Source organism: Coenobita brevimanus, chromosome 23, assembly GCF_032717465.1.
Source record: "Coenobita brevimanus isolate Jiangsu-jjx chromosome 23, ASM3271746v2, whole genome shotgun sequence".
Lineage (NCBI taxonomy): Eukaryota > Metazoa > Arthropoda > Malacostraca > Decapoda > Coenobitidae > Coenobita > Coenobita brevimanus.
This window is the reverse complement of record NC_136976.1, coordinates 64860796-64873858: the sequence shown is the minus strand read 5'-3', so window position 1 is coordinate 64873858 and position 13063 is coordinate 64860796. Positions and strand designations below refer to the sequence as shown.

The 13063-nt window shown below is 40.8% G+C and overlaps 1 protein-coding gene across 1 annotated transcript in view; it reads right to left on the bottom strand.

Annotated features, from left to right (window-relative positions):
• The window catches only part of Cox10 (Cytochrome c oxidase assembly factor 10), an 83008-nt gene that overhangs the window by 10762 nt on the left and 59183 nt on the right, over positions 1-13063 (bottom strand). Inside the window, exon 8 of the mRNA XM_080267157.1 lies at positions 6601-6735. Within this exon, the coding sequence (XP_080123283.1) occupies positions 6601-6735 (135 nt within the window). The remainder of the gene's footprint in view (positions 1-6600; positions 6736-13063) is intronic.

Sequence of the window (13063 nt, the reverse complement as noted above, 5' to 3'; positions counted from 1 at the left end):
ATTGTTTAAGGATAATAGATCATCAATGAATCGTCTAGTTTTGTTAAATTTCTTCGCTACTGAAGAATGAACTTTTGATATTCATTCCACCCACTTGAATTCATAACTATATAAGTATAGATCTGCAATGAATGGGGCTGGGTCTGTTCCCATGGGTATTCCTATGCACTGTTTGAAAAACATATTTCCACAAGTAAAAAAGCAGTTTTCTACAAGGTAATTTGTCATATCTATTATCTGATCCTCTGAGAACGTCAAGTTTTTGCCATCACTTTTATTTACCCAGTATCCTTCATGTTCACCTACTGCTATCAAATTCTTATTCAATCCTTGAAAAGCAACTTGCATTGTCCATTCCAACTTCTTTTATATATCCCCATATTCGATCTTCATGTACAGTACATTGTTGAAAAATCATATGTTGCTATGTTTCTTGCATTTCTTTTATAACTGATGGAATCAATATCCTATCTGCACATTTCTGAGTTATCACATATCCACATACGGTTGATTCCTGTATATAAATTTAGCTTATAACAATATCTTTTGTGCTGCTTGTAAATCAATTAATACAGTTTCTTTGCCTGTGATTTTGTAGCACATACTTTGGAGGAAAATATGAATCTGAATTTTACAATGTCTTTATGCATTTTTACTATACTATGTACATATGGTAAATTTTTGTTATCATCATCTACCTTGATTCCGTGACTAGAAGAGTATGATGACTGCTTTTCAACTGTCATATTCTCTTTAGTACTAACTGTTGTATATGTTTCGGAGACTTGATCTATCATGCCCAATTCTTGTAAAAGTGTTTTAATGTAATATACTTTGCAGATGGTTGCTGTATTATGCGCTTTGTCTACTAGGACCAAGACATACAACTTGTGCAAGTCTTCAAGATCCTTCATTGCTTCCTTATCTTTGAGGACTGGTTTTGGCATTCTCCATCTAGAATTGTGCTTCTTGAGTTTGCAGATTTTTTCATCAATTTTTGCATGACTTTTACTTTCCATTCCATCAAAAAACATTAATTAAATTCTAGTTTACACCATTCTGAAGCACATTTTTTGACTGCGATGTTAACATTTTCTCTCACTCGTTTCCAATTGATTCCTTTAGCATCCCAATAATTCAATCCTTTTTTCATTAGTTTTCATAGTCTAATATTTTTTATTATGTCTAGATTACCTGTTATTACATGCTGAAGAATATAATTGAACTCTGAATCGTAACACTTACACTCATGATTTTGCGCTACACGCACAAACACACACACGTACGCATGCACACACACACACACACACACACACACACACACACACACACACACACAAAGTGTGATCCAAAAGTAATGAGACTTGTACTGTACTGAGTAGTTTATCTGGGCTCCAGTATGCTTCCATGTGTCACCCTTGGTTACCTAATGACAGCTCTCCATATTGCTCGAACTCTGATAACCTCCCCACTCATTACCTTATCCCTGACGTCACACCCTATAATCTTGACTCAGGTCTTTTTTGGTTTACCTCTTTCAACCCTACCCTCAATGTTCACACCTCTCACTTTCTGCACCCATCTGCTATCTTCCATCCTCTCAACATGCCAAGCCATCTCAATTTATCCCTCCTCATCACAACGCCAATACAGTACATTCAGGTCCCATCTTTTTTCTCAACTCTTCCACCGCCATCCTAATCCCCCCCCCCCCCGCAAAGCCTCACATTCAAGGATTCACTACACATCCATCTAGTTGATGTCATTTCTGTAAGTCTAAGCCAACAAATATCCTCTTCCTTTACTGTCTAGGACTCACTACCATACTGCATCACACTCCTAATATATGCTGCATTCAAGAATCCCTTAGTAGGGAGGAAGAACCTTCACAATATAAGGAAAGGCAACAGCTCCTTAAACTTCTTCCGAGCACTCATCATCCTAGCCACAGCACTGGCTCCAACCCCACCTCCAACACATAACATGCCCCCAAATAACAAAACTCCTCGACACAGACTCTCCAGCAAGATCAATCCTTTCACACCTCGTTGCATGCTCTCCCTGATACACCACACACACGAAGTCAGCATTATTTCGCAGCCTGCCTCTAATACTGCCACATCCTTTATGTACCCACCGATCACAAACACTGCATAAGATGGAGTTACTTCCCACACCCTCTTGGCAAACTACACATGACCACACTCCCTCTGCTTTGACAGTACTGCCACCAGCCCGTGATATTATCACTCTGGTTTTCTCTGCATTTACTCAAACCCTTGTGCCCCATTCTCTCTCCAATTTCTAAACTTTTTGTCTGTCTCCCTTTCATTCTCTGCAATCAACACCAAGTCATTAGCATACATCTCCCATTGGAGTCCTTTTCTGAATCACATGAGAGAGCTTCATGAAACATGACAAACAATATGAGGCTTAAGACTGAACCAAGATGCACGCCAACATTCATGGAACACTCATCACTCAAGTCTCCATTCACTCTCACCTGGATGCGAGCACCTACATACTTAACCACTCCTCGATCCCAAGCTTCTCATTGCCCACTTCACCACCTCCCCAGGGACTCTGTCAAAGGCCTTCTCTAAATCAACAAAGATAAAGTACAACTCTCTTTTCTTTCCAATGCATATTTCCTGAAGCTGTTGCACAATGAATATGGTATCAGTGGTCCCTTTGCTTGGCATAAATCCAAACTGCATCTCATCAATATTCTCTTTCCCTAATCATACTTTCTAGGACTCTCTCCATCACTTTCATTATCTGGTACAAAAGTTTTATGCCTCTATAGTTTCCTCTTTCCAGGGCATCACCCTTCCCCTTGTACATATTTAAATCACACTCTACAGCCAGTCATCTATGACAACATACTCATATATAATCATATTCATCAAATCAGCAACTAAACCCATTCCCTCTTGAGACCTTCAGCATTTTAGCAATCAACCCAGGCACACAAAATGTCCCACACCTACTTTTGAAGCAAACAGACACCAGGTAACTGAACTACGACATACACTGACCTGAATATTTCCACATCCATTTTTTAAAATGTCCACATTTATCCCATGACCAGTAAGCTGACCTCTGATAAAGAAGAAACAAAAATCTGCACTGCTGAAAAACTCTTTACTTCAAATTTGTGGCTAACCTATGGAAGATGCTGACTTAAAAACTGATATCTAGAGTATATTCTTCATCACTTATACTGTAGTCATCCTGGAAAAAAAAAAGGGAGGGGGGGGGGGCAGGAAATTAAACATTTGATATTTTTTGTGCACCAGAGGCACAGCCATGATCCTCAATGCCACCCTTTAAAGATTAAAAAGTCTGCATTCATAAGTGGCAACTTTGGAATCAGTGTCACATTAATAAAGGATTCTAACCAATCTTTACAATGAGAAATCTGACAGCAGTCAATTACTATCAGAAATAACTCTGTGTGTATTTTTTCATCTTAATAGTCCCCACTGTTTTATTGGTAAATGCATAATCAAACACAGCTTAGCTCTGGACCAAAAAAGGAACACTCAGTTTAGGCAAATGGTTAGTCCATCTGAAGGAAATTATTTAGAAAACACAGTTCTTTATCCATGGATAAAAGATAAGTACAGTGGAGTCTCTTTCATCCAAAATTCTTTTAACTGTAATATGCCATTAACTGTAAGTTTTACTAAATCGTTCTCATTTCGATTAACCGCAAAAATCTTAAATCTATCCGAGAATTAAAACACGGAGGCTTGTTTTGTGCCACTAGCGTTATTTTACAGTTGCTCTGCTAGTCACTAGAGCAAGCATTGGTTGCGCCAGCCCCCATCCACCACCTCAGAAGATTTGCAAGATGTGGGAGATGATGTAGATGATGTGGAAATGACTGAATAAAGAAACAGAAAATATGAAAAAACAATTAGGTTTAAGACTTTATTTGTTCGAACTGCTTACAGTGAATTACGTAATTGTTTTGGTGAAGGTTTATTTAAGTTTATTTGAGTGAAGATTTATTTAAGTTGACATTTTCCATTACAGTTACAAAAGTGAAGTTACATACGTAGTTACTACTGTGTATTAAGTGTTTTGGTGATGGTTGAGAGGCTTTTGGGATGCTGGTGGTGGTGGTGGGCTAGATGTCGCCAGAAATGGGTGATGGGTGAGCACAATACTGTTCCCTTGTATCCTACATATTATTATAGTACTGTATCTTTTATCTGAAAAAACTGATTAAACGAAACTTTGAAAGTCCCATGATTTTTGGATAAAAGAGTCTCCACTGTCGCTAGTTTCACTTTTACTCCATCTCCATCACACATAGTCAGCTGATCACAGCAGTTGTAATATGTTCATATAAACCATGTGAACCTAGGCAGTGATTCTCAGACTTATGATCAATTCCCAACTCAAACTCACACTTGTTTTTGCAGTTAGCATGCAGAAAGGAAAATGCAGTCTTTCCACGTTTCAGTTGATCAAAGCAGTTGCAATATGTTCATACAGTCCATGTGAGCCTAGGCATTTATTAACAAACTCCTGATCAATTTCATAAATCAGATTTGTTATTGCAGTTAGCATGCAGAAAGGAAAATGCAGTCTTTCCACGTTCCTTGCTCTTCTTATCTATCTAACTACTGCAAGATACCTTAATCCTGAGAAAAGGCAGCGACATACAAACTGCCTCCATGTCATTCTCTCCTCTGCCATCATGCTGCCCTTTCTTCAACTCACACCTCCCTCACTTATGTACCATCTATCCCTCTATCTCATTCTCAGGTTCCCTTTTTCCCTCTCCCCCTCTACATCACTCACATACACTCTCCTAGTCAATCTCTCATTCTCCAATCTCTTCATATGGTTAAACCACCTCAAGGTACAGTACTTCATCACATGTTTTCGAGCACATCCAATTGAACTACACAATGCTCCTTAAAAATCTCATATGTCTATCTGTCTCTCCATGTAATGCATCCAGTACCATGCAGATCTATTGTAAGTCTGTTGGCAAATTTGCACCTGCCCACCTATTATCCAACGTAAACAGTCACTGCTGCCTTTGCTTCTGCTCCCACACGGACAATCCCCACCCTCATCATTCAGTGCATTTCAGCACCTATGTAATACTGTATTTATAATCTAACTGTTCTACCTATTTTTTTTTCATCAGGCATTTATGGGTCCAGGACTAAGACACTTAATCCTGGCATTTAAGATTAAGATGACGCCTCTTGGCCACGTCTGGTTGCAGCACTTTCATTCACAAAATAATCAGGCATCTATCTGGTCATATGGTTATTATACAGCAAAATAAATGGTTTCCTGGGTTACAGTATAAATTACCTGTAAGACGCACTACATCAAGTGAGTGGATGGTGGACACCCCCACCTAATTAATACAAATTTGACGTAAAAACATTAACAAATTTGGCCGGCATCACTGCCAGCTTAAAAATTTGACACTTTATCGAGTTGCTTCCTAACATAAATTGTAAATTCCTGATGCTATGGACATCACAATTTTGAACTCAGAAATGCCACGGTCAATTTTCGTATGATTTGCACCTTTTCCAAACTGTAAAAGTAACACGCATCCTTTTCATACCATCATTAGTGCCTGGATTTTTCCAGCTTCTTTTCATGGAGGTCACTGCAGCAGTAAAGTGATTCCTTGGCTATAACACACTTGGTTATCATGGTTTTCATTATCACTGCTAGATGAAAATCTGCATTCCCACCATTATTGCACATTATTTGGCTCAAAAACCCTGGTATCGTGCATCTAAGCCAACAATGATGATGATGCAGTGTCTGTGGTTTCTGATGGCTTTGAGGAATTCAGAGATGAGGCTCTATTCAAGGAGTTAATCCCAGGTGGTGGACACCACTAACTCTCCACCTCCTAGTCTCAGAACCCTTTAATTCAAGCCTATTTCAAGTCTCTCCACAGTATATGTGCCCACTAACAGATTAAATATTCTCCCTTATTATACCTTTTTCCTTACTTTCTATTAACCTAACCATACCTATGTATCTTTCTGGTACTTACCATAACAGTATGTATATATGTATTTAGTGGGCTTAACAGCTGTAAAAGGAAAAATTGGGTTTTGAGCTTGGGGTGCCTAGGACAAATTAGGATAAATTCCATAGGGTCTGTGTATTTGTTATTACTGTACATGAATTCATTATCATGCACCATGTGCAGTACCAATTATGTGTGATAACCATGGAATCACTGAAAATTATCATAAAACTGAAAGCAGACAGGGTCCAAAGCCAAGCATGGGACAAAAAACAATCACTATGTTAATCTCACATGACCCAATTGACCTGCAACCTGACACTCGGATATGTGAACTGTTTGAGGTAAAAATATTGGCATGCAATTTAAATTATAAAATGAACAGGAAATTTAAGTCTAAGTCCATCTGGATTCTTGATAATTCCAGATTTTTAAATACTGGATTTCCGACAGTCACCACACAATTTAAAAGCTGTTATTCCAGGACTTACCAATACAAAGGAATGAATAAATCTTTCACAATGAAAGTTTTGCAGCCCTAAAACAAACTTAAAAGGAATTGTATCTGAACTTACCAAGGTAAGTGAGGTAAATATTGAGAGGAAGGGAATCTGCTGCAAATGTCCATGTTGTTACATCAATTACTGGAGCAAGTGTGCACAAGCCAATCATGGCAATACTGTATCTCAGGGCAACCCTGCGGCATAACCCTGAAAGTGTAAAACATTCATTATAAATCATGCATTAAAAATTCAAAAGTAAAACAATCACAGCAAATTTAATACTGTACTACTGTGCTATTATCACAGTTACATCGTGTCAATTAAATTATCCATGTTAAGTGAAGACGAAGGGGAGCTGCAAGGCTTGGTGAATGAGTTTGGGAGAGTGTGTAAGAAACAGAATTTAAAGGTGAATGTAGGGAAGAGTAAAGTTATGGTCTTCGTGAGAGGTGAAGTCAGTGAATGTACAATGAGGCTGGATGATGAGGAAATGGAAAATGTGAGTGCGTTTAAGTACTTGGGTAGTGTGATGAGTAAGGATGGAGGTTTGGAGGGTGAAGTGCTTGAAAGGGTACAACAAGGAAGAAAGGTTGCTGGTTCCTTGAAGGCAGTGATAAGAAACAGGGAAGTGAGCATGGAAATGAAAAAGTTATTACATGACAGTATTGTGATACCAACTCTGACATAGGGAAGTGAAGCTTGGACGTTGTTGGAGGGACACAAGTCGAGAGTAAGAGCAGCAGAAATGAGTCATTTGAGAGGAGCCTGTGGAGTCACATGGAGAGAGAGACTGACAAATGAGGATGTGAAGAAGCATTTTTGGTGTGGATGTGGATGTGACAGGAAGCATTAGGAGAAACATACTGAGGTGGTTTGGCCATGTGGAGAGGATGGAGAGTGAAAGACTGATGAGGAGAGAGTGTGTGAGTGAGGTGGAAGGGGAGAGTGGGATGGGAAGGCCAAGGATGAGATGGAGGGATGGAGTGGAGAGGTATATGAGAGAGGGGAGTGTGAATTGGGAGCAGGGCAGTGAAATAGCGGGGGACAGGGTGATGTGAAGGTGATTTGATTGTGGCCACCCCGTATAAGGGATTAAGGCGTCTGGCAATAGACAGATAGATCTTTCCATGCTTTCTGGACCTTGCCCTTAAGTATGACAGTGAGGTCTGACTGATGATGATGATGATGATGACTGATGACAATGATGATGATGATGATGACATGATGATGATGATGATGATGATGATAGTAACCAACCACAGTAATGAGTGACATGGAGTTTCAGAACAATTGGTGTGCCACCAACAAGTAGCCTGGGCCTCCCCCCACCTCTCTGCTGCCAATCTCTACCTAAGAGGTTTGAATTTGGAATTTTTCTTCTGGGATAACTGCCATCTTAGGCTAAATATTATAACCTACCACATGGAAATAATATACAATACTGTACTGAAAAACTGACGAACAGGAATAATGAACAGCAAGGTAAAAATAAAATGAATGGTTTTGGTGATGAATACAAATGTAGTACCAGTGAATCTGACACTGGCAGCAGTGAACAATACTGTTAAGAGGTGGAAGAACAGGAGGGCAGCACATCTTGATGAGGTGTGTGTGTGTATATATATATATATATATATATATATATATACAGTAATCCCTGTAAAACCCAGACGCCCAAGTCCTGGACACCCGAAGTCCCACACAATTTGGAATTGAGTCCTAGGACACCAAAAACAGTAAAAGAAAAACTTAAAAATGCAAGAAATAAAAAGCCTAAATGTGTTCATCCCTACTTTAAATTTGCCGCGTGTGACGAACAGCTGTGTTTTCGCACGTAGGAGAGCACCCCTTGATTCCTCCCCTCCCCAGCTTCCGCCTAACTACTGTCGTCACTACACGCTCATCGCCATGTTTGCCTCACATGCTCGTTTTTGTGAATAAACAGTGAATAAACTGCAATACTTCGCCACTAGACCACATGGGAATTTACAGTGTTGTGCAGTGTTAAGAAATTAGAATTCAGAGTGCAAAGGATTAAGTGCAGAGTGTAAACTGGTGTGGTGCAAGCAAGAACAGAATGTGCAGTGTTAAACAATTATAATTCACAGTGCAATGGATTATATCAGCACAACACTGGATTACTGTACGTGGTTCAAGAGCATTTTCACCACTGTCAGAGCCTTAGAGGAGGTGAGTTAATCTTCGTAATGGCCACGGGTGTGTTGTAAGTACCCTGTACTTACAACACGCCTCTAATTCCTCGTTCTCTGGTTCCTTTTTATTTATTTCATGCTTTCTGTCCCTTATTTGTGTGAATAGGGTCTTAAATAGGTGCTGTGCATGACTGGTAGAGAGTTATTTAGGTAGTTTTCAGAGTTAGGCTGGGTTAGAGTCCATAAGTACATGTTCAGGAGGCATTTTCCCAAGGTGTGGCATGAAAATGAAAAGTCAAGAGTAAGAGCAGTGGAGATAGGACTGCTGAGGAATATATTTGGACTACAGAGGGTGGATAGGATACAAAATAATGTGATTTGTGAAAGACGTGGAGCAAGGAAGTCAGTGGACACGAGAATAGAAGAGTGTGTCCTGAGATGGTATGGTCATGTGGAGAGAATGGATAACAACAGAGTGGTGAAAAAGGCATATCTGAGCGAATTTCAAGAAGGGAGGAGGCAAGGTAGGCCAAGGAGAAGGTGGAGAGATATGGTGGATGACTGTGTGAGGAAGAGAGGTTTGGAAGTCAGTGAGGCTAGGGAACTGACAAGAGATCGAGCTAGCTGGATGAATCCTGTGAGAAGTGCATGATCGGGGATTTTGGCATCCCTTTTAACGTGACAGCATCCGGATTGACTCAATCGGATACGTTTATGTGAAGCTACAGAACGTGGTGAATGTTTTTGGTGTATCCGATAGAGCCAGGATTCCAGGGGCTTGAATGATGAGTGAATGGAAGCATGGCCCATTGGACTGGGCAACTTTGGGCTGTCTGTACATTGCTACTCCTCACCCTGACCTTGGGTGGGAAAGGAGGTCCGGATGATGAGGATGAGGATGAATTTCCTGAGTTCTGCATGAACTGATAAAGAACATATCAGTAACTGTTGTCATGCAGTGGGATACAGTGCCCTTTATCGACCAAGGAATGGAGCACTTGATTCCACCCACGAGCCACTGGTTGACATCAGAAAGGGCTTCCAGTTGCTGCATTATATAAAAAGTATGCCAACAAAAATCCTATGAGTATGGACAACACTTTGCACAACCAAAGAAGAGAATGAAATCATAAAGCTGTACTAACTGATGTGTGAAGACATAAGTTTTGTAACATGTGGTACTGGCAGGGAATGTGGGATCTGATTTCTGCAGTATAACTGATAGTGATGAGAGCATGTGAAAGACTGTAAGGTAAATGTATGGTATTTATTGTATAACTATAAAAAGTATATGATAAGTGAACAGAGCAGGATTAATAAGGATTTTACATATGAACATAGTACATGGAAAACCCAGGAATGCTGTATGAGCTTATAAGATGGTAGTAAAGCCAGTGTAAGGATAGGTGGGTGAGTGTTTGAGTGCTGGGGTGAAACAAGAGACTATTATGTTCCCATGACTAGTTAACATGTATAGTGCAGCAGTCCCCCTGATCATCCAATGCCACATTACCCAAAAAAGAAAAAGATCTGTCTGAATTAATGCAATATCCAGCTCTTGTGGCATTAACTGACGGCATGCAGGGGAAACCAAATTTTTCAAACCACCTGCTACTCCTTGCCACCCATGCACCATTGAAGATGCCCACCAAAATAAAGCCCAGCCTGCCTGCTTTGCCTCAACCACATTTAGTAAGTCATCTGGTGAAGGTGCAAGCTAAGGTTGTCATGGAGTCAGTGCCCAATGTTGCCACACCACCACTTTTGCAGGGGATTATGTTAACTGGTTGCTTGCCCGTGCTGGCATGTGTGTGCATGGCTACCTCTCCCACCAGGAGTGCGAGGAACATCCTGTCCCTAAAGAAGGAGGAGGAAATAATCAGGCAATTCATATATCTCACCACGAGTATTTGGCACTGTCATTATTTGTGTAGAGATGAAAGTTTGTATCTTCAGGGTGCTGATGCTCCCTGTCCTACTTTATGGCTGTGATCTTTGGACAATAAACAGTGACCTGAAGCAGCAAAATGACTCCTTTGGTACTAAGTGTCTTTGCAGGATCATGGGATATTGCTGGTACAACTGGGTGCATAACAAGTGACTACCCCACGAGACTGAATCGAGGCTTATTACCCACATAATACGTCAACACCAACTCAGCCATGTGGGAATGTGGCCCACTTTCCTGAGGCAGATCCTGCACAGGAGGGTGATCTCTGAACAAGTTAGCCCAGGGTGGAGGAATCCTAGGGGAAGGCCACGTAACTCATTTCGATCACTCCTGTCGGGAGATACTTAGAGGGGGATGAGTCGCTGCCTGGAAGGTCGTACAAAGGGACCTGCATGGGTCGAGTTGGAGGGTGAGTGAGGCTATGCACCCCGCAGTGTTTGCCCCTTCTTGACTGACTCATTGATTATCTTTTACTTTGTTTTTTATCTTTGCTGTATCTGCTGTTTACCTCTGGCATGGGATACTCATGGCTGTCCTTTTTGCCCGGTTCTACCATGCATCCTTGTGTGCAGGATTTGGTAAACCCTGTCCAGGCTCTGGGGCAGAACTGCTTTAGACCAGTTTTGACCAGCCTAATGTCTGAAACTGTCTCCCCAGAACAGCCACTGGACTGGTCAAAACTGGTAAAGACCGGTCTGAAAGCCTCACGAAAATGCAACTTTAACAATAATTTAAACAGCCTTACATTAACACAATACAGACTACTATGTCCATGATGCTGATGTGCACTACTGATAACTACTTAAAATAATGGTAACTAGATGAAAAGTATACCAGAGATATATAGTATACAAGATGGCACAGCAGCCACAAAAGGAATATTTACTTGAGAGGAAAATGTATGCCTTCATAATAAACTCATGCAATTTTCCAAATGTAATCAGTAGTTATGTATTAGCCTTATTAACCCCTTCACTCCAAATATGTACTTTTCATGGAGTTCCTGCTACCAAATGATTATTTTATTTCATACAAAGAGATTTTATGAAACGGAAGAAGTAGATTTAGCCTTCATTGCCTATGCTGATAGAGGCCCTTCCTAAGTTTAAATCATCTGGTGACAGTAAGAATTTTACACACACGCATGCATTCAAACACGTGCGCATGCGCGCACGCGCACACACACACACACACACACACACACACACACACACACACACACACACACACATCTAGATGCCATTTACATGTCACTTAGATGCCATTCCATCTACATTTGAGTACAGCAACTTAATCATCTTGCTTACATACTTGTCATAGCTTGAGTCTACTACCTTCCTTTTTTTTATTCCCTGTTGGTTATGTACCACTTTTGTACCTGCAAATCAATTACAGTCAAGTTGCCTAATCTGCAGCAAATAGAGACTGGTACCTACCCACAGATTACGCACACACACACACACACACACACACACACACACTCATTTAGATGCCATTTACATGCCATTCCATGTACATTTGGGTACGTCAACTTAATCAACTTCTTTACATTCTTGCCATAGCTTTAGTGTACTACCTTCCTTCTTTTTATTCCTTGTTGGTTATGTACCACTTTCGAACTTGCAATCCAATTACAGTCAAGTCACCTAATCTGTGGCAATTAGAGACTGGTACCTACCCATGGATTACGAATTCCACAGTTTACAAAGTTATGAACCAATGGGAAAAAAGGATATTTAGTCTGAATCCTCGTGGAACCCCCCTACAGCACCCTACCTACACATTACTAGCCAACAGCAAACAAACAGACAATAACCCGTCCATTAATTGCTTCAGTCCCACAGGCCTTGATGCACTTCAAGATGTTAGCCTTGTTCTTGTAAATGGTGCGAATTGTTGACTCGTTCAGGCCGTACTCACTGGCCATGTGTACAAACTTCTCTCCTTTCTCCATTCGACAAATAACATCCAAACGCCGCTGATAACAGAGAAGCCTTCTTCTTGGACCCCAGCTGGGTCGAACATCACCTTGGGGAGGTTGGAGCCATCCATAACAGTGCCCAGGGAGAGGTAACCCTGACAAAAAAAAAAAAAAGGGCCAGGTAGCGTTCAGAACTCACGAGGGAACACAAGTAGTTGGCGGGAGACGAAGTAAACAAAACATGGCGACTGTAGTGTGCACACCTGCAAGCAGGGCAGGGCTGTGATTGGCTGCTGGGTCTAGGTTGTCTGTGACTGGGTAGCAGCCACGGAATACATCATGGGTGCCCAGATATTATAAATCTCCTCGGAAATGTGCCACTTTGGAACCTACGAACTGCATTTTTCAAGTTTTTTTTTGCGGAATAAACAAAATAGGGACAGGTCGGGCAAAGTACCGCAGATTACAGATATGCGAATTAGGCAAGTTGACTGTACTTTGTAAAAAAAA